The sequence below is a fragment of the Cynocephalus volans genome, chromosome 1 (assembly GCF_027409185.1).
Source record: "Cynocephalus volans isolate mCynVol1 chromosome 1, mCynVol1.pri, whole genome shotgun sequence".
Lineage (NCBI taxonomy): Eukaryota > Metazoa > Chordata > Mammalia > Dermoptera > Cynocephalidae > Cynocephalus > Cynocephalus volans.
In genome coordinates, this window is record NC_084460.1 from 265,754,112 (window position 1) to 265,779,533 (window position 25,422).

Here is a 25,422-nt window from a genome sequence, read left to right on the forward strand (position 1 = left end):
GGAAGCTTCGTAAATGTATATGGGAAAAATAGATATACAGTAATAATTAGTAACAGGATTAGCTACCAAGGGGTAAGAATTCTAAAGAATGCAAAAATAGCAGATACAGGGAATAGTCCGCACTAGAGGTGAGGCAGGGTCCCAAGGAAGGAACAATTTGGAAGAGCCTTACCCCCCTCCCAGACCTCGGTGGAAGTGTGTGGCTGAGGCCCACTGGAGGGTGGAGCAGCTCACCGACGTGCTGCAGGCTGGGGCTAGGCTGGCAAGCGGGAAACTACCCACAGAGTCCTGGAGAATACCAGGGAGCTTCCTTCAGAGGTGCTGACTGACTTGCCAGGAGTCCACCTGTGAGGTGTCACTGAACTCACTGGGAATCCTGCTGGGGCAGCAGCAAAACTTGCCAGGAGGCTGCCCACAGAGATGCAGTTGAATTATCTGGGGAGCCAGCAGGGGTACCCAACAAACCAGAAGTTGCCAGAGGCATTGTTTGTGGGCGGTGAAGGCCACCGAGGGTATCACACCCACACCAAGCACTGCAGGAGCAAGAACTCATGGAAGCACACTGAACCAGGAAGAAAAGCCCTTCCTCCTGCAGTGTCCCTCCAGTGACAAAATGTGACATCATACCTGCTGGCAAAAGAGAAGTATTTACAGGGTCCAGCTCAAGTATCACAAGCAGGGCAGTGAAGAGTGGATATGCAAGTGAGGGGCGATGAGCTGGTAACTAGAATGCCCTTGGGAAGTACCAGAGAGTATTTAATAAATATGGTAAACAGCTATGCAGCATACAGAAGGCTTTAAGTCCTATCTAGCTCATCTCTGGGAATGGGAGTAGCAAGCTCCGACAAGAGGAGACCTAGCATAGTGCTTAGGGGTCTGGACTCTAAAGATAACATGGATGTGAAGCCTAACTTTGCTTGTGCTAGCAGCTAGACGGCTTACCTATCTCCTCTGTGCTTGTTTCCTCTGTCTGTAGAATGGGGATAATACACCTACATCATAGAGTTAAAGTGTATTAAGTTAATATATAAAGTGCTTAGGAGGGTACATCTTAGTTTTTATTAGGTGATCACTTGCTTAGAACAGCAAAGAAAAATGCTTACACCAAAAAAATATTACAACAAAACCAGAAATGTAACTGGGAGCTAATAGGGTAGGTTTTCTAATCGGCAGGCCTGAAATCTCCTCCCCCACCATTCCCATGGCTCCCCTCCTGCCTGAGTGACAGCTCCAATGTCCTCTTACTTATCCACAGCCCCCAGTTAGGAGAGGCAGTTATTCACTCTGGTTAAATCACCCAACTAGAGCAATGATTCCCAACTGGGGACAGTCGGCCCCCCCGCCCCTCCCCCCCCCCCCCCCCCCAGGAAACATGTGGAAAAGTCTGGAGATATTCTTGATTGTCACAGCTGGGGCAGGGAGTGCTGGCCAGGGATGCTGCTAAATATCCTACAGTGCTCAGTTTAATCCCCACAACAAAGTATTATCTTTTCAAAATGTCAATAGTGCCACTGTTGAGAAACCCTACCTAGAGGGTACAAGGGATTTGGAGAAAGGGACAGAGACAGAGTAGATGAGCAAGGCCACGTTGCCTTGACTCCCCCAGCTACGCTGGGTTCTTGACTGGTTTTGCCTAGGCTACCAGCTCCAGACTCTGACCTACTGCTGGGGTCTAAATGGACAGTTTCTGATGTCCTTGGACTACTAGTGTCATCTACATAGAAACTGACTTCCCCTGTCTTCCAAAACAAAAAATCAGCAATGAATTGTTGAAAGAGCTGTTACTGAAGCAGAAGTGTCCAACATTTTAAGAAGTCTTGGCAGAAGGAAGCAATATTTGCCTTTTTCCAACTTTACCAAATATGCTACTCTTTTCTTTCCATGATGTGCTCTCTGTTTAAAAAAGTTTCTCTTCTAAGCCCCAGACTCCCAAATTTATTCCTGGAGGTCAGCAGAATTTTACTAAGGTAATGAGGGTTTTAGGGTGAAAGAAGCAAATGGGAAGGGTGAGAAGCAACATTATACAATGAGAAGCTGTTCTATAAACAAGTAGGGCAGAATACCTACTGACAGTTACCATAAAATTCTATTTGTCTTAGCCACAGCCTACATCAGAAGCCGTTTAGCTAGCATATATGAAACGTGTATGGGCTGTCTGAGGCAACACATGTGAACAAAGAAAAATGAGCTTTTCTGTAACAATGTAAACCATGTGCATCTCACAAGGCTGAGAGGACTGCAAGTGAAAACAGTCCCTTTGAGGCTGCACCACCAACCAAATTCCGTGAATATGAAATTTTGGAAACAGCTGGAAACCAATTTTTTTTTCTTGTGAGTTATTCACAATGTTTCTTTTTTTGGCTGTCCTACATGCTTGAAATCCTGCATACTAATAGCAGCCCTCAACAAAGAATCACTCATCCACTAGTAACTGAGGAATGAGCAACTTGTTCACAGTTCTCAAGGGAGAGTTTTAGCATGGGAAAATGACAGTATTTTCCATAATTAAAAATTTCCTAGTTAATTTATAAAGACACATATGTAAATCATTTGAAGATACTTTTCATTTGAAAGAGCTACAGAAGCTCTTTCCCTTTGTTTTATTAAGTTCATACTTTCGATTTAGCATCTAACCAACATCCTATCAAATAAAAATTAAAGCTATTCAAAGGGATTGCAGGTATAAGGCAATCCTTTACAAGACAACCTTGTATTCATATAAATGTTAGCATTCTTTACAGAATAATTTACTACCACCAGTCTTTGTGCACATTCACAAAGCACAATGCTATGTAAATGAAGTTTTCTATGGACACTTTCTCAGGTAAAGCCAAATATGCTTCTATGTTAATTCTGTCTTTTAAAACCAAGGTATAGCCAGATAATAATTATACTGTATTTGTCTGGGGAGTGAGTCGGCCATCGTTTCAATCCTAGAGCTTGCAAAAGAGGCGAAGGGGTTCAGTGCGTGCACCAGCAAAGGCAAGGCATGAAGCAGGAGGCGAGAGGCCAGGCTGCTGCTTTCCCTGACAAGTACCCACCACTACCTCTCTGGTACCTCTCTGGGGTCTGGTGATGCATGTCTCTGAATTACTTTAAACAACTTGACAAGTTATGTAGGTGTTATGGTCATCACCATTAGCAAATGTACTCATTAGCAATATTAACTAAGGAACTTTCACAAGAACCCCCTTCATTCTTCTGACAGTATAAACTCTGCAAGATCAGAAATCAATTTCTGTACCTCCTGAAGACTGCTGCCAGAAAAATTTCCTAAAATAATTTGGGGACAGGTGGTTGCCTCAACTGTCCAGAAATTTACTGAAGGCCTACTGTGTACTAGGCACTGCAGTTACAGAAGCAGTAGAGTCCCTGTCTAATTGGAGACAGACATGTAATCCAATACTTCAATACTTTCCTGCTCAGAAACTTCAAATATTAAGCAAATTAATAGACTTTTATGTTTCTTCTTCCCTCTAACTTTTCCTTTAGTCAGAGTGATGCTGTGTCATTCTGCAGAAATCATATTTGGGGCTAAAATGTGTGCATGTGTGTGTGTGTGTGTGTGTGTGATCACTATTGTACAGCCGTTAACTTTTCTGAACCTTACTTACCTGATCTCTTTTTTGGCAACTGGCCTGTACGGAGATCCAAACCCTTGACTTTGCTTTACAACACCATGCTCTAACCAGCTGAATTCATTGGCCAGCCCCTTCCTTGATCTTTGAGAACTGGGAAAGATTACCTTCATTATACTGTTGTTCTGAAACTAAAAAGTAATGAAATAAAATATATGAGAATACTTTACAAACTGTAACAGAAGGCAATATAAACAAAACAAATACTTCAGTATGTCCCCATTGCCAGTCTTAAGCTCTCCGTGACACAACTGGTTTAATTATTTCATACATTATCTGGGCAAGAAAGCAATTTTGCAAGCAGAAATAGATAACTTATATAAAATGACAAGCTTTCAAGCTACTAATGGGCTCCAAGGCTGAAATAAGTACAGTCACAGAAAATGCCACTTTTTATGGAAAAGTTTTACTTTATTTTGTAAAAAGTATATTTACTTTACTCTTTTAAAGCAATGCAAGTACAATAATAACATTTGAGTAAAAAGTACCCTGCTTTAGAATTTATTTTTTAACACAATGAAGGCATACTGTTCACCGAAGGTAAACACATGTGATCCCATTACAAAACACAACCTAAGAGTAAACATACACAACTGAACAGTCATGAAAAAATAGAGAATTAATGAAAATATTCTGTTTAAAAATATTAAATTCAAGTTATACAGAAATTTTATGCATTAAAAAATCAAATGGTATAATCAGAATGACTCTTCAATGGTCACTTCCAAAAAACAAATATTAACTTTAGTTAAAAAGTCAAACTTTTAACTTCTCTTTTTCAAAGTACTTTCAAAACATCACTATTCAAATTAAACTATTTCAACAATTCACTTCAAGGATATTATATAATTCTTGTTCCAAGAAATCTTCTCATGGTATATATAAATAAATCTGCTAACGGAAAAGGATAAGAAAAGTCAATCTAGGAAAGAAAATAGTTCAATTAAGTGAGATTCGAAGTATCATCTCAGCTTATTGTCTTTTTTCCCTCCCCACTGTTTCTTTTCGTGTCTTTTGAGGCTGAGTTGTTTGGGGGCAGCTCAGCTTGATCTGCATTTCCTCTCTAGCAGCCCTCTGGGCGGTGGCACTGCACAGGCAAGTACTAAGAGCACCATCGCCATCTCCCCAGGCAGGAATATCTAAGCCCAGACCTCACGCCTGTCCCTGGCTGCGAGGAGGAACATTACCAAAGGGCCCAGAGTCTATAATTATTTCAGCAACAAAGTGGACTTCTCTAGTGATTATTCTACTGTACTGTTTTGTTGTCTTATACCAATTAACCATTAAAAAAACAAATTAAAGACCAGAAATTCAAACTGTCCATAGACAAGTTATCATTTAAAAGTTGGGAAAATGAGAATAAAGCCCCAACCACTTAAAGTTTCCTCTCCTCCATTCCTTCTTCACACAATTCAATTTTCCTGTAATAATCTCAAATATAAACGTAAGTTTTCCCTCTAGTGCAACAAGAAACAGTGTCGCTTATTCATATCAAATAGGTTGGAAGTTCTGGGAGACAAAAAGGAAGACGTAAGTGCACATTTTTACCCCTCAGCCTGGTCTCTCCCGTGGTCAGTCTGCACACTCAGTGCTGGAAGCTTCGGGAGGCGGCGGCTCGGGGGAGCGGGGCTGCGTCCCTGCAGAGGAGCTGGGCAGGGAAGGCGCCGCACACAGCGGAGTCCTCCTCAGCTTTATCACTCGATGCGGCGCGGGCTTCTTGTCGGGGAGCAGCACCTTTGCTGGCGGGGTGTGTGTGGCTCCGTTTTGGGTGCTCCCGGCCCCACGGGAAGCCTGAGAATGCCCAAGTGGCCCGGTGCCCAAAGGGGATGGCGCGAAGCCCTGAGCTGCCTTTCCACTGCTGCTGCCCTGAGACCGATCTGCTGTCAGCCGAGACGAGGTCTGGACGGCAGTGCTTAGAGCCACCCTGACTGAAGCTGAGTTCTTGACTTTAATTTGGGTGCTGGTGGAAGGGCCCAAAAATCTGACTGGTTTAGGACCAGCCTTACAGTTCACGCCTTCTTCTTCCTCTTCATTGCATGCTATCAGTCGCCTAGAAATACAGACGCATGTCACTTTCAGCATTTACAGGTGAGTTACTAATGAAAACGTCTCCAAAGTCTACCTTCGGGGTTAATAAAAAGGCTCTCCTCAAGAATTAGAGTCATACCAGCCACCAAAAAAAAGAATTAGAGTCAAGAGGTTTATAGGTATCGACCTACCTCATCTCTCATCTCACAAGTCAATATGTAAATTAGGAAATTTACAAAAGATTATTTCAACTTGAATACAAATTGTGTCTTTTAAAATCACGTATAACATTAACACCAACAAGTTAAAATCTGGAGTATTACACAAGAATTTTACAACGTTATCACTCTGTTCCCAAGAATCCTGATGTGATCCAGAGGATAACCAGGAATATCCCAAGTTGTTTTTCCCAGAACTGCAGTTTCAAGAAATTAACTGAGGAAAAGAAGGGTTTCAGAGTCAAATAAATTTGAGAAATGCTGCTGCATATTTTTTCTTCCTCTTGTAGCTCTAAAATCCATATTAACATATTAAAGGTTCTGAGAAGGCCTATACTACAGACACCTGTTTAAGTTTGTTAGCTCATATGTCCCAGTCATTCTGTGATGAAACTTTTGACAGCCAGTAACATTTGCATTCTGTGGAACACATTTTGGGGACTGCTAGAATGGTCAACCCCATGGTATGGTTAAGATGCTTTTTGAATTTGAGAAGTACTGGACAAACCCTCAAAGATTCCCGAACTGAGTCTACCATTCATTATAAAAAGCCTAAAGGGGGAGCATTTTTAAAAATGACCTTAAAACTGTCAAACAACCATGGTCAAATGTCGGGCCTTAAAAACTAACGCCATCTTAAGTGACATTGAAAGTGGCACCATTCTGGGCCCACAAGGGCGTATTAACGTGGCAGCCTAAGACGGTGCTGGGAGGAAGTAGGGTGGGAGTGTCTGCGGGAACCTTGCGTTAGCCCTTATTGGCCAAATATGTGCTTCTGCGCTCATGAACACTGCGTGGTTGCAATAGCTAGGCATTGAGACAGGATGCGTGCTCTTGACCTTTAAGCTGATAGGATTATGTTAAAACCTCCCCTCCCCATCTGCCTATAAGAGCAAGTGCACGTGTGATAATAAACGGAACTGCTCGACAGAACCCCTGCAGCATCTGAGTGTCCTTTAACTGGGCTGGTTGGGGCCGGCGGCTGTGCTCACCTCTCTTCACGTCTCTCTTCCCCCGTCTCCTTCCAAAGGGGACCGCAGGGAAAGAGTAATCTGGGCCATTCACTCACGCACCAAAAGGAATGAGGCTAGGGCTGTTCAGGTCAGCCGGCGGAGGACCCGACAGTCAAAACCCTGCCTGCTCCCTCCACCAGCTTCGCTTCCTGAGGACCACCCCCAAAACGTGAAGGGTCAGGGCAATCCTCCAGGTCCACTCCCTCCCACACGCATTTGTGTGTTGTGAGAGACAATTATAACATAGTGACCTCCCATTCTTGGAAATGGGATCATAAGAGCATGGTTCTTTGAAAACTGTGTAAGTAGCAAAGAATGCAAATATAATGTATTCAACCCTAGAACTCTACTGAATATAATCACATTTTTTCTGGTGGGTCACATGGCTCCTCAGGACCTCACCAGAGCTTCTCAGTCATCTTATTATCCTGTCGGTGCATCCAAGATGATGCTGCATAATATCCTAGAAGAAAGACAACTAGCACAGAAAAGAGTCTCCACAAACCGTTCCTGCCTGCTTTGTTTTCAGTCTACATCTTCCACTAAACTCTACACCAAGGTTTCTCAACCTTGACACTATCACCATTTTGGTCAGATAAATCTTTGTTGTGGGGCTGTCCTGTGCTTTGCAGGATGTTTAGCAGCATCTCTGACCTCTACCTACTAGATGCCAGTAGCAACCCCTCCCCACAGTGTGGCAACCAAAAATGTCTCCAAACATTGTTAATATCCCCTGGGGGGCAAAATCACCCCCAGTGGAGAACCACTGCTCTTGATCCAAATGATATTTGCTAATTGTAGGTTCAAAAGGCAAAATAAACAATGAGAAAATTATGACCTTTAAGAAATAAGATCTGTTTGGGGCCGACCCCGTGGCTCACTCGGGAGAGTGCGGTGCTGGGAGCACAGTGGTGCTGGGGGCGCCAACGCTGCAGGTTTGGATCCTATATAGGGATGGCCGGTGCGCTCACTGGCTAAGCGCGGTGCGAGCAACACCAAGCCAAGGGTTGCGATCCCCTTACCGGTCACAAAAAAAAAAAAAAAAAAAAAAAGAAAGAAGATCTGTTTTGACAAGACATGATTAACTACTAAAAACTTGGCTGGCTGTTAGCTTAGTTGGTTAGGGCATGGTGTGATAACACCAAGGTCCAGAGTTCAATCCCTCTACCAGCCAGCTGCCAAAAAAAAAAAGAGAATAAGCTTCTCTGCATTTCTGTGAAATATCCAGAGGGCAAAAGTAAGAAAGTAGTCTCAAATTCCATAGAGGTAACAAATCAAATTCTAGATCAGGTAATCAAGAAATCAGAACATCTGAAGCCCATAAATAAAACCCAGACACTAAAAAAAGAAAGGTGATTTTAAATGTATTTAAAACACAGTGAAAGACACAGATATAGAGTGAATTTAATGCTAATAATTTCATGGAACACAGGAAAATATCATTAAATAAAATGCTATTTGTGGCAGTCAAAAAGAAAAAAGAATTCAGAATAAGGCACAGGAAATTTCAAGTGTTAAGTATAAATAGATTTTTTTACTTTTGCCAAAAAAGCCTGGGATTTCACTTTTGTGGGGAAAAAATACTCACCACAGCATTCCCACTATGTTCACTAGTATTTTTAAAATCACACTCTCCTAATAAGAGAATACTATACATCTAGTTTTAGAGAACTATTCCCACTTTTTACATAGTTTTCGTAACTTTGTATTTATCAAGATCCATATTTTGATGGTAAGGAAGAGTACTCATCTAGGTGATTAATAAGCTTAGTAAGGTCAAGAACTATTATTCATTTCCCCTTCATAAAAGCAGTAAAAACCTAGTCACAGATTAAAAAACAAAACAAATAATCAACAGAGCACAGATCACCTCTTTCGAATAGGGGCCATGTGATGCAGGCTTCCAAGCAAAGGACGCTCTTCCAGAGTCCAACACTCTATCAGCTCATGAGGCACCCGCCAGTAGCTAACACCTGGAAAATAAAAAGACATAAATTAAGAGACCCACCGTCCACTGCAAAATGTTGAGTAACGCTGTTTCATTTAAGACTGGCCAGAAAGATTTTGAGGATCATGCCCCTCACTGACGAAGGGAGGTATGCACCACACGAAGAGCAAGCACCGTGAAAAGCCAGGACAGGAGAGTGGCCTGGGTCTAGGAAGAGTTGGCCACCAGCTTGGCTTTGCATTGATTAGCATAAAAACTCAGCAGGTCATTATGTGCGCCCAGGGCAGCTGAGTGTGTCCTGAGTAAGGACACAGGCTCTGGCCAAGACTGCCTGGGTCAGAATCCCACTCTCTCACTCACTAATCATCTGACCTTGGGAAAGCTTTTCTGGGCCTAAATTTTCTCATCTGTGGGCTGGCTGGTTAGCTCAGTTGGTTAGAGTGCAGTGTTGCTAGCACCAAGGGCAAGGGTTCAGATCCCTGTACCGGCCAGTCACCAAAAAAAAAAAAAAAAAAAATTCTCATCTGTGAAATAATGACAATAATAACAGTCACAGGACTGTTGTGATGATTAAATGAGATAATAAATACAACGTGCTTAGAAAAGGGGCCAGCACAGACTAAGCACGCAATAAATGTCAGATGCCTTTATTATCAGCTATAGTAGCAGCACTACACAGTGGGGTTATAACATACGCTGTATCTACTTTATTGGGTTGCTGTGATCATCAAATCAGGTAAATTCTGTGAACCACTCTGTAATTGGCAACCACTAAATATGATATTTCATTATCCTACAAGCACCTTTTCAAACAAGAATAATCTGAGTTAATGTGTTAGGCCAAGATCCCAGTCAAATTCATTTTAATTTTTAAATCTGATATGTTTCTGACTGAAAGCTGAAAAATGTATTCGTGTGAGCCTCAAAAACATTATGCTAAGTAAAAGAAGCCAAACATAAAGGTCACATATTATATGATCCCGTTTATATGAAATATCCAGAATAGCAGACTGGTGGTTGCCAGGGGCTGCAGGAGAGAGTGGGATGGGGAGTAACTGCTTAATAGGTACAGAGGTCCCTTTCAGGGTGATGAAAAAAACGTCCTGGAACTAGATAGAGGTAATGGTTGTACAACTTGTGAATATGTCAAATGCCACTGAAATGTATATGTTAAACTAGCTAATTCTATGTTATATGCATTTCACTTCAATTTTTTTTAAAAAGAACCATAAAATAATAATATATAGACACATGTAAAAAGGCTTTAAGAATGATGTTAAAGAAAAATTGCTTAGCATTAAAAAAAAAAGAGTAACCTTTTTAGTCCCAAGAATGGACTCGGTGCCTTCTTTGCACTATTAAAGTTCTGGTAATAAAAAACTAAGCAAGCTAGGCATATAAGTTATTATATATAACAGACATTTCCGATACTCAAAGAACTCTATGAACCTTATTTGAAGACAGTAACTTTATGAAATTGCTTGATCATGCTCCCAAAACACAGAGCTACATATGCTACAAAAACATTCCCAAATCTAGTCCATTAAGTTTGTTTTTTTAAAAGTCACATAGAGATACAATTTATATAAAATAAAATTCACCCTTTTTTGGTTCATAGTTCAATGAGTTTTGACAAATGTATATAGTCACGTATCCATACCCACAATCAAAATATAGAGCATTTTTATCACCCCAGAAAATTCCCTCATACCTTCTTGCAGTCAATGTCCTCCCCTCCATCCCTACTTTTGCCTTTTCCAGGATGTCATATAAATAGAATCAGACAAGATGTAGCCTTTTCTGTCTGACCATCTTTAGCATGATGCTTCAAAGATTCATCCAAGTTGATGTATGTAAAAATAATTTTTTCTTTTATTTCTTTTTTTTTTAAAAGATGACTGGTAAGGGGATCGCAACCCTTGGCTTGGTGTTGTCAGCACCACACTCAGCCAGTGAGCCAACCAGCCATCCCTACATAGGATCCGAACCTGCGGCCTTGGTGTTAATCAGCACGGCACTCTCCCGAGTGAGCCACGGGCCAGCCCCTTCTTTTATTTCTGAATGTAATACGTTGTGTATGGATATATCATTGCATTTTGTTTTAAAAACTTTCATTTTTTTCCTGCCTATAAAGCAATTCACATTCATTATACAAAGCCTGGAAAACAGAAAAGTATATATAAGAAAAGCAAAACCACTCCTAATCTGAAAACCAGGAATCAAGGCTCAGGACATATTGATGTATTTCATTCCAGTCTTTTTTCTATTCATATGATATGCACATAATTAAAAACACTTTACATTTAATTTTGTTTCCTGCTTTTTATCATTTCTTATGCTATCATGGACATTTATCTTTATAAAAAGTTATTCAAAATAATCTTAATAGTTTTATTATATTCCATCCCATGGATGTGCCAAAATGTATTCAACCTTCTATCATTAGACATTTAGATTGTTATTATTTTGTCCCTATTATGAATAATGCTTCATAATTAAACTTCTCTGCTTATTAGCCTTGGTCTGCATTTGACTATGTCCGTAAGGCAGATTCCCAGAAGTGGAATTATTGGATCAAAGAATATGAAAAATTTTGATGTTATTGATGTGACAAATTTCCTTTTTTTAAAAAGTTATATGAATTTTAATTCCAGCCAGGAATGCATGAAAGATCTTTACTAATCTGGCATATAAAAAATAGTTCTCATTTCATGTATATTTCATTGATAAATAATAAGGTTGAACCTCCTGCCTCATTTATTTCCTCTTCTAGGAATTTCATGGTCATGAACCTTGCACATTTTTATGTAGTAAGGGTCAAGTTGATTTTCTAATCAATTTACATAACTGCTGATATTAAGGATATTCTTTGGCCAGTTAATGTAACATTATTTATCCTCATTTTAAATTAGTCTTTTAATTTTTTTTATAATTTTTTTGTTTTAAAGTTCTTAATACTTTTTTCTGTTTTAAAGTTCTTTAGTTATTTATCAACCTTTGTCTTTATGATTTATTTTGCACTTATAATCTTTTCCTATTAAAAAATCAGTTATTTGCTTAAATTTCCTTTTAGTTTATTATCGTTTCTTTCTCTATTCATAAATCCACCTGGGATTGTTTTGATAAATGATGTGAGGTTAAAGTTTTGATTTTCCTCCCAAGCATATTTCTCCATCCATTACTTATTAAATAATGTATCATGTTTTCACTGATATGTAATACTTTTTTAATAACATAGTATTTTTATTCTTATAATTTTATTAGGGTCTACTCTTGATCTCTGTTCTATTCATACACATGGTTCTTATCATCATAGATTTCTATCATATTTTACCATCAAATAGTTAGACTCATCTCTCTAAATGTTCTTGGCTATTTTACTTGTTCATTCTTTCAGAGGAATTTCAGAATTATTTCCTCAAGTTCCCAAAGAGTTATACTGATATTTTAATAAGAATTGTGTTAAACCTATAATTTAATCTGAAAAAACTGACATCTTTATATTCAGATTTCCCACTCAGGACCATGGTATGTTTCACCATTATCTTGAGGTCGTCTTTTTTTTTAGATAGAGGGATGGATGGATGGACAGACGGACAGAAAGACAGATAAATATATTTTAGCAGTTTTCTTCATAAAAGACCCATGCATTTCTTAAGTAGTCCCAAGGGCAGTCCTAGTTATTTTATGTTTATGATTTTCCTCTATAATTTCTAATTAACTTATCGTAGGTAAGCTGCTGATCTTTGTATAGTATCCAGCTAAGTTAGTCTACTAAACTCATCACTTAACTTACTTTAAGTCGATTCTTTTGGGTTTTCGAAAAAGTCACTTTATCCATAAATAATAATGACCCTGTCTTCTCCCTTCCAATAGTTTTTTTCTCTTACTTCTGTTTCCTGTCTTAGGAATTTCCACAGGCCTTCCAGAACTTTGTTAAATAACAACGATGCTTCATTACATGCTTTCAAAAAGTTAAAATCGTCACTCAGTTTGTTTGATCCCAGTTTTCTTTTTTTTTTTTTTTTTTTTTTAAAGATGACCGGTAAGGGGATCTTAACCCTTGACTTGGTGTTGTGAGCACCACGCTCAGCCAGTGAGCGAACCGGCCATCCGTATATGGGATCCGAACCCGGGGCCTTGGTGTTCTCAGCACCACACTCTCCCGAGTGAGCCACGGGCCGGCCCTTGATCCCAGTTTTCTGCCTCAGCTTCCTAAATCAGTGGAGAAAAAAGCTAAGCCTTGGTCCTCCTGAAGCCTCCTGGGCATCCTGCCAATTCAGAGGCACAAAAGGAGACAAGAGAACACCATTGGGTTTGTTCCTCAACCTGAGAAAAAATGTCACAAAATAAATTAAATCTAGAGTAATAAGTTTAAAGACATCATCCTGCCTGCTTGAGGGGTACAATAAGCAAGGAAAAAGAAAGAAAAGTGGAGGCAAAGTTGATAAAAGAAAGACGGGGTGATGGAGAACAGCTGATGAAGAGTTTTTAAAAGCCTTTTCCTCTCCTTTTATTTTTTTCTTATGTAACTGACAGTCTGTCTCTATTAGCTTTTCAGATCATTTGAGGACTGGGATGTGTCTTATTTATCTTTGGAACCAATTTTAGGACTTATCATAGGACTTTGTTCCTAACAGACCCAATACATGCTTGTTAATTAACAAAAATACTTAAGCATAGAACAGTTAACCCTCTATGATCCTTAAACAAGTGGTGTGGGCTTTCTGAAACTCAGGTTTCTCATCTATAAAACAGGAATGGTAAACAGCGTACAGAGTTGTGTTAGGACTAAGAGATACTGAATGTAAACTACTTATCACAGTGGATATTTAGTAGTATTATTATTATCAACTCTCACTAAGCAACTTGACACAGATGGTCAATTTTCAAAGTCGTATGTAAAGATTAATTGTTTTATAAGGGCTCTTTAGACATCTTCCCCGGCATCATTTTCATTTTCTCTCCCTTTTCTTGATTACATATTTTATACTTACTTTAGAACTATACGTCTTAGGACAATGCTAGGTACATAGTAGGTACTAAATAAACCCCTGTTTAATTGAATTAAATAAGCATAATAACAGAAGCACATTTGAGATTACTGAATTATAAATTATTACACTTGATCTTAGCCAAAAGGCCGAGAAGCGATGAATTATAAATTATTAATAATATCTAACAACCTAAGGGGTTTAAAGATTTGTAAGTAAACTGCCCCAGTGTTACAATGAGATGACAGATACTTTGATGCACTCAAAAAAATACTTTCTCAAACAACAAAATGCAGTATTTGAGCTTACTTTTTCTTATTAAGGAAACGTGCTTCCATGAAACAAAGAATTGCACTGTACCTTTTCCTTCCCAAGCATCAAAGGCATCCATCATTTTCTTCAATTCTGCTACTGAATAGTAGCTCCAAATGTACTGAACATTATTTCCTGCCTCTCTAGAAATATTGCAAAAAGTAATGAATATACTACCTAAGTATGAGTGCATGTACACATATACAGCTAACAGACAATAAATGCTCGTTAATTAAGGAAAAAAATATATAGGCATTGAATAGTTGTTCTGTGACCCTTAAGCATATACATGCACTCATAAATATATATTATACAATATACATATATCATATACTAAGCTACATTTCATCTCTTTTTACAATGGTAAAATATTTGTTAATTCCATAATATAGATGATGTAGAAAAATCAACACATGTTCAAAATCAAGTTTTTTTAAACAAATCACCGACTCCAGCAAACTTAGAAAAGATTCAACTTTGACTAAAACTTCCCTAGCATTAGGCAAGCACTTATACTCATATATCTTAAATAGAAGCATCCCAGCCTGTGAAGAATTCAGAAACTGATGACATATTTAATCATCTAAAAAGCAAGCTTATATGGCCATGCATTAGTCATTAATATGTGACCCAATCCAATCTCCCAGAGAATTTTTTTTAAAGTTTGCTAAGTGAATTGACCAGTGTAAATAAGATTATAGGGCAAATATTAAGAGATTAACCCTTAAGAATTTAACACATTCAAGTCATAGAATTCTAAAGCTGGAAGGACCAGGGAAGTCCTTCATCACTTCTCAGAAGAGGACACCAAGGTGCAGACCAGCCCTGGGTCACTCAGCAGGCCAGCTGACTTCTGGGCCGAGCTTCTACCCATAGATTATGGCCTACAGAAGATACCAAGCATGTCGCTTTGCTTTTCTTTCTTTTCTTTTTTTTTAAAGCCTCTCAGGGGATTCTGATGCATACTCCCAGTTGAGAACCACTGTCTAGACCCTGCAGATGGACTGTGGCTTATATATGTGTGAAATGGTCTTAATCATAAGCTGTTCATGAAACAGGCCTATCTCGATAGCTACCAAGGCTCACTCTGCCTGCTGAGAGGTGTTAATGGTCTTTTCTAGTCAAGCACAAAATTCCATTTAATAAAACCTCTTAGAAGAAACCAAGACTTTATTTTATTCTTTTTCACATTTAAATTTGGACATACCTTTTAAAAATGCTTTTACTGTGAATTCTTCCTCCCAGCTGCTTGTCAATAGCGTCTGTACCATCAGTTTTTGTGGCATATACACCGATAATTCTACTCTCACAGCTTGCGCCAGATGTGTTAAGATAGTGGAGAACCCAAACTGTTGGTTTATTGCAAACTAAACCATACGAATCACAGAAGTCTGTTAAAGCCTAAAGCAAAAAAATATATAAAATTTGAATTTAATTCTGGAATAAAATAAAAAATGAGTTTGCTTTGTTACTTTGCTGAACAGCTGTAATTTCAGCTGGTCGTAAGGCAAATTAAGAAATTATAAATTTTAGCCTAGTCTTCATGCCTTTAAAAACCAAACATGCATTTGTTGAATTAACTGGGGGAAGTGGGAGACAATAACAAAAAGTACCAACTGAAAACCCAAAACTTTTTCATTTAGAGAATCCCTTTCCACATGGAAATTCTATTTTTTCTTCTCCTTTAGCCTGCCAATATCACTTTTAACTTTATAATCTTTATAAAATCTAATCTTTATAACATCATTTCTCCACTGCCAATATCACTTTTAATTTTATAATCGTCATATAATAAGTGAAAGTTAAATATTTTCTTTTTCCTTTAGAACGTTTCCTCCAAAATTTCCCATTTGACTTAATCCTCCTCTCACCTTCTACTGACTAATCCCATGGTTGACCCTTACTTTTAACTCCAAATTCCAATCATGTATTAACCAGATTAATTTGTTCTTGTACACTGAAAGATATGAATATATGAACTCAGTACATTCTGTCTGAACTCATTTGGCATTTATCTACCTATTCATTCATTCACTTGAATATTAAGTACCTACTATGTGCTGAGCATTGTCTAAGGTCCTGGTGATATAATGGCAAACAGAGACAGAATCCCAGCCCTCCTAGAGTTTTTAGCTAATGCAGAAGATGGACATGAAATAAGTCATCGGCACACTGTATAATAAGTGCCGCCAGGTGAGACTACAAGTACTACCAGGCATGGAGGAGGAGGGTTTCACCCAGAGGAGTGGCAAGAGCCATTCCTTGGACAAACGGCATGACTGCTATAAGCCCCCTAAGGAAAGGCACTTCTGTCTGTTTTGTTCACTGATGTACCCCAAGTGTATGGAATGGTGCCTGACACAATGGAGATGCCTAATATTTACTGACTCAGTGAATGAAAATATGGCCCTAACCTGTCATGTACTTTCATTTAATATTGCTATCTAACTCCTGTATTGGTTTTTAATTTTACTTGCACATCTTTATGAATTCCCAAGTATACTATACACTATTCAAGGGCAAGAATTCCATGCTGTATTTCTTGGTGTCCCAAACAGTCCCTTTTACAGTGACATATATGTCAAACATGTGCAATAAATATGTGTTGGCTGACAGAATGAATGGGTGCATGCTATGTCCTTTCTGAATACAAACCAGGAATAAAAGACTGTTGAGTTGGGATCTCCGAAGATGATTGCTAACCCTCCCCAACCTTCCAGCCAGGATTTTTTTTAGCCCCATTCCGCAGATGTGGCAAACAGCACTAAAAGACTATTATTTGACAATTCAATTTATAAATAATTTCACAGCAGAACCCATGCAAACATGCAAATTCCTGAAGGGGATCTGGAACCAAATCAACTTTCTCTTCACACAGCACTCCTAATAACCAACCACCCATCAGTTTGCTCCCTAACACTGAAATCCCAATCAAAGAATTCAAACCAGTTCAGATCAGTTTTCAGTATTAACAATTATCTAGGAAAAATATTTTTCTCAGATGTCCAAAGGTGCTAATTAATAGCAAATATAATACTTCCAATAATACAAAAACAAATAATGAAGCTTTTCAAGTCATATAAAGATCTTTAAAATGTGATTTAAAATAGAAGTGTCTTAAAAGATTTACTGATCCCAAAGTGAATTAATCATACTAATGTTTTAACTTAGTAACAAACTGTTACACTCCCTAAATCAGGTAAGAGATTTTATTATTTATCATGACCATTCTTTTAAAAAATAATTTTAGTAAACAAAATAATACCACTATACCCTCATATAGTACAGTATTTCTCTTAATTTAAAACAAACTTCAGGAGCAAAATAGTTCTATAAAAAAGCCATCAAAAAAGTGTTAAATCTTCAATCAGGAACAGAAACTCAATAAACGTTTCAGTAGCAATGTGACATACTTTCTAGAACAGAATTTTGGCTTTAAAAAATGAGGAGTAGTAATAATTAAGCAATTTATCTTCAAGAATTACAAAAGTCTCATGTTTGGTTTATGTGACAATACAGGTTATGCAAAATAATACATATCACTTTGTGCACAATAAATAAATAAATATATTTTAGAACTTAAGAAAATGCCAAGACCTTTTTAAGTTCTATATTTGACCTTAAAGAATATGTTTCCATTTCATTGGCCAAGTGGTCAGACAGGCTGTATGGATAAGGGATACCAAAGTAATCAGCTTCTTCCTGCAGGGCAATGCGGGTATGTTCATCTGTGGGAATCTTAACTTCTCCGTGAAGGTAATCCAAAAGGTATTTAAATAGATGTCCATCACGGTCAATAACACAAGCCCCTAGAAAACATTCAGTTGAAAAATGATTGCATAGATTCATGTGACGATAAATAAAACTTCAACAAGTCAAACAAGATCTGAGGATCTCTACAATTAGAAGCGTTTCTTTCTCACAAGAAAGTTAACACCTAGTGTTCAAAGAGGTTTGGTCAATGAAACTAAGCTAGATTTTTGATTCTTCACTCAAACAGCAAATATGATATAACAGCAACCCTTGGCTTACAAACAGGGGATATCCTAATACTGAATTTGAGGGGGTTGTTTAGGAAAATCACCTGTATTTCTATAGCACTGAACATAAACATATATCACCAGGGTGTAAGTACTGGTTGTATCGGTGTGCTACGTACACTGGTGCCAGGTCAAGGGGGTGAGTGAGGCTGAAATCAAGCCCATTGTCTGTCACTAAGCCACACACCCTGGCATGGAACTGCATCTTCCTCGATAAAAGGGCACCCTTTTCTAATCTGCACAAAGAGATTGTATGACTTAGTGATGGACTGCATTCTCACCCACCATACAGGAGAATGTATTCTGAGACCCATTTGGAACTTTGTGGCTACTGCAAAGGCCAAGAAGAACTCAGATTGCTGGTAGAAAAGGAAACTTACCCCCAACCTCAGCCCAGCTGGACCAGGACAGGCATGTGGGGTGCTCGCTACCATGTACAGTATTTGTATGTCAGCAACATGACAAGTCTGGGGTTCCTAGCTCCAAGCATACCATGTATTTGGAATTATTAGTTTAGTCCCTTTGTACTATGAGAACCTAAACTTTAAAAAGGAAGAAAAGTTATGCTGGCACTACTTTATAATAAAAGATTTTTCTTATGACAATTTAGCAGAATTAAGAAAAATAAAATTGCATAGGGTTACTCAATACCTCCTTTTATCCCTTGATTAGCTTAGAAAAGAAGGGATTAAAAGGGTAAAACTTGAGGGCAGAGAAGAAAACTCAATCCCTGCTTACCACCTTTTCACCAATAACCTTTCTGCCCATGTGGACATAAAGCCCTGGGCACCAGCCACTGGTAACTTTTCCATTTAGCTGGCAGAACAACCTCCCAAGACCCAGGGTTATTAACAATAAAACAGCCCCTTACATTCAAGACTCCACAATCCTTCTCCTCTAACACAGTACCAAGAGTGGGTTGTGGGGCTCACAGATAGTACAAAAAGCCTCAGTGGAGTTGGTAAAGTTTCTTTACAACAAGTAGTAGATTCAGTGAATCCCAAAGCACTTGTAGCAGAGAGAGCAGCCCCAGAACCCTACCTGTGTATATTAGTTTCTTCTGAAACACGAATTTTCAGTCAACTGCCACTGAATGACTGACAGTATCACTGCCCTGACATTTTCTCAGCCATGCACGTCAGCCTATATAAGACTACAACAGCTAGACTAGGCCATGAGTATAACACTAATTCTACACCGATGAACACTGTTCTATCTGTCAGCTATGAGAGCAGCTGCTTTCTCCAGAGAAATACATTTTCTAACTTGAAGAACACAGAGAAAAGCTAATATGTTTAATCAGCTGCAATACTTTTACCCATGAAGCTGAATGAAAGTAACTACATTTGACTTTCCAAATATAGTTCATTCCCATAATTAATTAGGTCATGGTTGGCCTTTACACACTCACTTCTTTGTCAACTTTGCAACAGCATCAGAGATTTTAGGAACCAGTATTTAATTTCTCCATGTACCTAATGAATCTCTACACAGTCCTAATGATCTCAGTAATTAGTATACTAACCCAATCCCTTCCATTGTTATTAGGAAAACCAAAGGGAATTTAAACTGGACTGCTATGTTAATGAATATTCATGATCATGCTTCAGACTTTAGGCATTTACCTGACTCATCTGTTTTTAGAGGAAAGCGACCACTGAACATAGACGCCAGCATAGAGTCCTTAAAGCGGCACAGGGACTCACGCCGGGCTGTATAAATACAACCCCCCACGTTCAGTCGAAGAATGTCTAGCACCTCTTTTGCTGCCTCATGGCCTTCCATTGCTGCCTGAACACCGGAATGTTTGCCTCACCACACTTTCAGAAACTTCATAACAATGGCAGTCCTGGTGCCTCTCTGTAAAAACAAAGGACAGTCGGCACTGACATTTCCAACAATACACTAAATAGACAGCAAAATAAATACATTTTAATGTGATTAATTCCTCAGTACTAGCAATATTGAATTGAAGGACTGTAAATAATATTTTTAAAAGTTTGAGATATGCTGAGAAACTGGAAAATGTTGGCTCAGAAGATTTGTAAAAGATAATAAAGTATTACCAACCAAATTATAGCTTTTGAAATGACTGTTTAAAGAATTAAACAAGACAATACATGGTCCGTCACATATAAAGCAAAGGTGAGGCAGGCTTATGATCTTTAGTATTCACACATCTTTTCAACTACAGTAAGTCTGAGGGAGCCATCCCAGCTGCAGAGGAGACCAGAAGGTAGCATGGAATTAAGCTGCTAGGCTCCACCACTTACCAGCTCTGGGGCTTTGGGCAAATTACTTATCTTCCTCTTCTGGTTTCCTCATCTATAAAATGAAGGCAGTGATCGTGCCTACCTCAAAGGACTACCAGAGGAATAATTGTCAGATCATATAACAAGCATTTAGAACAGTCTCTGGCTCAGAGTTAGTACTCAATAAATGGTAAATATTATGTATAATGATATAAATTTTACCATAAGGTGTATACTGAGGGACTTGATATTGACTCTGGAGACTTAAGGAAACAAAAGAGCAGAAATTATTAATAATAACCATAACACATAAGTTAGGTAACTGGAAATATGTAATTTATCAATTGAGATCAGAATTCTATGTATGCCAGTAGCCAGACTGATCTAAAACTACAAATAACACCTCCATATCCTGCTTCTTGACTCTACAATGGCTGAAGCTTTGGGAATGTTTTAAGGGTTTGACCTCTTAATCCATTCTGGAGATCGGTGAACCACACGTGACTATGACGTTTCAATGGAACCTGAAAACAACACTGTGATGAAAAAGGTACTCCCGATATTGAGAATCCGCAGTATCTATACATTTCATAGCAAGTTTAAAATGGCTGCCAAAAGGCTCAACTACATCCATGTAAGATCACTTTTACCAAGTGATCAATAAGATCCTTTTGTAGATGTTCCAATTTAGCCAGTCTCCAATAAAACAGAAAAATGAGACCATTAGCATCTGGGCTCAGTGGACAGAAACCATTATGGACCAAAAGTCCAGCCTTCCAAAACCATGTATCAGTGTGACTTCTTGCACCGCCTGAAAGTCCTGAGCGCAGCACTCTAAAGATTCATGTGAGAGAACCACCTCTGAAGCGGGATGGAACTGGTCCACGCTGCCCCAGTTACTAGCTCCCTGAAATCCTACCTATTCTTCAAGGCCCTGGGCAAACCTCACTTCCTGCATGACTTTCCCAAGCACCACCTCAAGTTAGAACCCTTGCACAGTTCTCCAAATATACATCATACATTTTATCCACTTTAATTTCTACTTTTTGGTCTGTACTGAGGAAGGCAGGGCCTGTATCACTCTTAACAATTCCCATTTACTGAATGCTTACTATGTGCCAGCCACTGTAGAGACCCTTGGCAGACATTACCTAATTCACACAAAAGCCCTACTGGATAGGAATTACTGTCCCTATTGACAGACGAGGACAACGGGGGAAAAAGCAGAGTGATGTGTGCAGAGGCCACACTAGTGATGCCTGCTAGGAAGTGGGAGAGCCAGCTCCAATCCGGGTCAGCAGGATCACGTCCAAGTTCTTGCTGCTGCAGCCACACCGCCTCCCTCCGCTCTTTGTTCCCTACGGCTCCTTCACTCACGAAGCCTCTGCCCATCTGCAGACCTGGTGACTACAGGAACGCTGCAGCACCCGGAGTCCAAGGATTTAGGGGCAACTCCCCCGCCCCTCAGTCGGTCTCCCCTAGGGCAGAGGACCACCGCCATTTCAAGGCGGGGCCCCATCCTCGAAGGCACCCACTTTGCCTCCCTGCTGTGTGGGAAGTGGCCGGCGCTTGAAGGCAGTGTCCCCAAAGTGTGGTTCCAATGACCACCTGCATCAAAAACATCAGGGACGCTTGGGAACATGCAGACACCGGGCCACAACACAGAGAATCAGGTTCGCAAAGTCTGAGGAGGGGGCGTTATCCGTCGCGAACCCCACTTTGAGAAACACTGCTCAAGGGGCTCACACTCCTCCCCCGAAGTGGGACGAAAGGGGAGGAGCTGGGGAGCCAGCCAGCCCCGCCGCGGTCCCCGCGGCCCGGGGACCCTGAATCGGCCCGAAGCCCAAGCCTGCAGCCCGAGGTGCCCGTGTTATCGGCGCGGCCCGGGCCCTTCCTCGGGGCGCCCCGCCGTCTCCCAGGCCCGCCGCCCACCCAGTGCCCCACTCCTCCTCAGGGGGCCGCGGTGGCCTCCCCGACTGACCTGCGGCCGGCCCGGCCCTCGGCGCGGCCGCCGGACGCCTCAGGGCCCGACGCGGAAGCGAGCGCCTTCTTACCTGCTCGGCGACTCGTGGAACACAGAAGCGCCGGCAGCGCCCCCGTGCGGCCTGGCCCGGCGGCGGCGGTCGAGCTGCAGGGAGGGGAGGAGCAGGGCAGGGCACGCCCCGTCCCGCCCCCGGCCTGGTCCCGCCCCCGTCGGCCGGCTTAGGAAGTGGGCGTCGTCTTCCTGTCCCGGAGGAAAAGGAAAGGGTGGGCCGAAAGGGTTGGTCTCGTCCTTTCAGAGGCCGGTTTTACAGTCAAAGAAAAGAAATAGGCCACGAAAGTTGTGATTGTCCAGGGGCACTTAATAAGTAGCAAGGATTAGGATGTTAGGTGTTCTCACCTCCAAGTCAGGACCCTTCCTTCCAAACAGAACTGCTCGAAGCCAAGGTTTATTAACATACTGCACTTGGATAAGTCCTTTTGCATAGTGGGTGCGACTTAACAAAGCTTTTTCATGCAGGGCATTCTTTAGTTTAGCCTGTGTGACAACCCTATAAGGGGTGATTTTTTATTCCTCTTACAGCAAGGAAAATTGAGGCAGCAGCAAACATTTATTGCACACTTTTTACACCTATCGAAACACTGTGCTAAGACCTTTGCATGCACTACTTAATTTCCTCTCAACAATAACTCCAAAAGAGTTCTTTTGGTTTCCAGCTGCAGCCTACCTTGCGCAATGGACTGTGCTAGGTATTTCAAGATGAATAAAATACAGTCCTGTTTGAGGTGCTTCCCCAGAGTCAATAATAATTGGTTCCTAATTCTTCTGACTGGGTCTTAGAACAGAATAAGCCAATGAGAGGTAAGCCCACTTACCCCCTCAGATCTAATAGTTTTGAGAGTGAGGGAAGGTTTGTTCAACCTATAATTATTGAGCACTAGCTATAGAGCAAGCACTGGGAGTGAAGGACTGAATGAGACGAACGATGGCCATGACCCATGGAGCTTACATTGTAATACAGCGGTCAGAAAACTTTTTCTATAAATATTTTAGGATTTGTGAGCCATACACAACTAATCAATTTTGTTGTTATTTTGTGAAAGCAGGCATGGACAATACACAAACGAATGAGAGTTGCTGTGTTCAACTTTATTTATAGACACCAAAATTCAAATTTCACATAATCATCATGTGTCATGAAATTTTTTTCTAAATGTTTTTTCCAAACCCTTAAATCTGTAGAAACCATTCTTAGATCATTAGCTGTACCAAAACAGATGGTGGTCCATGGACGTTAATTTACCTATCCCAGTTCAAGCGAAAAGTTACTGATAGTAATAACTACTTGGTGGAAAGAGTCAGGATAGTGTTGAGTGGAGATGATAGCTTGGGTGAAGTCCTCACTGATGAGTGGACATGTAAGTTGAGAGCTAAGGATGAGAATGAGCCCACATTCTGAAGAGATGGAGGGAGAGTATTATAGGAATAAAGGAGAGCAAGTGGAAAGGCACTGAGGCAAGAAAGGACTTGGCAATTTGTAGAAAGAGAAAGGACACTAGTATGTCTGAAGGTGAACATCAGAAGGAGGAAGGTGGGGCCGAGCCCGTGGCGCACTCGGGAGAGTGCGGAACTGGGAGAGCAGCGACGCTCCCGCCGCGGGTTCGGATCCTATATAGGAATGGCCGGAGTACGGTCACGAAAAAGACCAAAAAAAAAAAAGAGAGAGAGAGAGAGAAGGAGGAAGGTGATATGAATGAGGTTGGAGTAAGAGCCAGGTTTTACAGCATTGTGTGGCCATGGTAGGAGTTTGAATTTTACTCTAAGTATAATGGGAAGCCACTGAAACGTTTTAAACAGGGAAGCAACACGATTGATTTACTATAAAAAAAATTATTCTGACTACTGCAATGAGAATGGATTAGATAGATGTAAGACGAAAATAGTCAACTGTTGGAATAATCTGGGGGAGAAACATCATAGCTTCTACTTGAGTGGTGATGGTGACAAAAAGAAGTGGATGGATGCTAAAGATATATTTAGGAGATAGAAATGACATAAATTTGCTGATGGATCAAATATGATGGGTTAGTTCAGATCGTTTGAGGTGCAGACAAAATTGAATTAAAGATGCAAGAGATTTATTGTGGGAAACATCTGTGAGAGAATAACAGGACAGTATCTCACAGGAACTAGGGAAGACATTAGACAGGTTCAACCCATTCAGAGGGCAGGAAAGGAAGGGTAGGGAAAGTTGTAGATATAATGCAGTTCTAAGAAAGTTTCAGTAAAGCCAGTGGGGAGGCTTCAAGCCAATGTCACCCATTAGAGAAGTCCTATGTCTCCCAGGAATGAGCCTGCCTTAGCATCCCTGCCGCACTCAGTCCCTGGCTGGGAGCAGTGGATGGGAAGTGTAGCCCAGAACATGGTGACAGATTTCAGAGCATAGCAGCTGGCCCCATCAGTCAACAATGCTCCCTGCAATTAGAGCTCTGAGAGGTGCATTTTTATGGCTGCCACTTAGGGGAAATAGGGGAATGGGAGAAATGGAGGAATATCTCTAAATTGTTGACTTGAACATCTGAATGATGGTGAATTTGCTGAAATGGTGAATTATGGGACAGGAATAGGTTTGAAGGAGGAAATCAGCAACTGAATTTAGGACTATTAAGATTCAGGACTATTAACAACATCCAAGTAGAGGGACTGAATAGCAATTGAATAAATCTGGAGCTCAGGAGTGAAGTTCTGAGCCGAAGGTATAAGTTTGGAAGGCATAAGCATTTAAAGCCATGGAGATAGATGAAATCACCTGCATAAATGGCAGATAAATAAGATGAGACAGGATGAAGCATTGACTCCAACACTTACAGGTCAGGCTTAGAAGAGCCAGAGGGGAGGAGAAGAACCAGAAGAGTACAGAGTTACAGGAACCAGGAGAGCAATGTATCATTTATGTCAAATGCCACTGAGAGATCTTGGGTCCATTAAATTCGGTGGG

At 40.3% G+C, this 25,422-nt stretch overlaps 1 protein-coding gene and 1 pseudogene across 4 annotated transcripts; both read right to left on the bottom strand.

Moving 5' to 3' along the window:
* Positions 1-4,439: 4,439 nt before the first annotated feature.
* Positions 4,440-22,546, bottom strand: KCTD18 (potassium channel tetramerization domain containing 18). Of its 4 annotated transcripts, none has more exons than XM_063110116.1 (7): positions 22,498-22,546; positions 19,817-20,051; positions 17,749-17,960; positions 15,359-15,552; positions 14,200-14,294; positions 8,768-8,870; positions 4,440-5,688 (listed from the first exon to the last, which is right to left on the bottom strand). In XM_063110116.1, exons 2-7 carry the CDS (start codon positions 19,974-19,976, stop codon positions 5,211-5,213), a joined length of 1,242 nt encoding a protein of 413 aa, XP_062966186.1. In that variant the 5' UTR covers positions 19,977-20,051; positions 22,498-22,546; the 3' UTR covers positions 4,440-5,210. The 4 variants fall into 4 exon arrangements, with proteins under 4 accessions (XP_062966186.1, XP_062966191.1, XP_062966208.1 ...); XM_063110121.1 differs by lacking the exon at positions 22,498-22,546 and adding an exon at positions 22,425-22,495; XM_063110138.1 differs by lacking the exons at positions 19,817-20,051; positions 22,498-22,546 and adding an exon at positions 22,425-22,459 and having other exon boundaries at positions 17,835-17,960.
* LOC134364915 (U2 spliceosomal RNA) lies at positions 13,843-14,000 on the bottom strand (annotated as a pseudogene).
* Positions 22,547-25,422: the final 2,876 nt, after the last annotated feature.

Bases quoted from the DNA above. Each gene is read 5' to 3' on its own strand.
- KCTD18 (XM_063110116.1), bottom strand. From the start codon at position 19,976: ATGGAAGGCCATGAGGCAGCAAAAGAGGTGCTAGACATTCTTCGACTG. The intron at 14,295-15,358 runs GTATGTCCAAAT...CAATATTTCTAG, and splicing joins AGTAAAAGCATTTTTAAAAG to AGAGGCAGGAAATAATGTTC. The intron at 5,689-8,767 runs GTGATCTGTGCT...CTGTATTTCTAG, and splicing joins ATGGCCCCTATTCGAAAGAG to GCGACTGATAGCATGCAATG.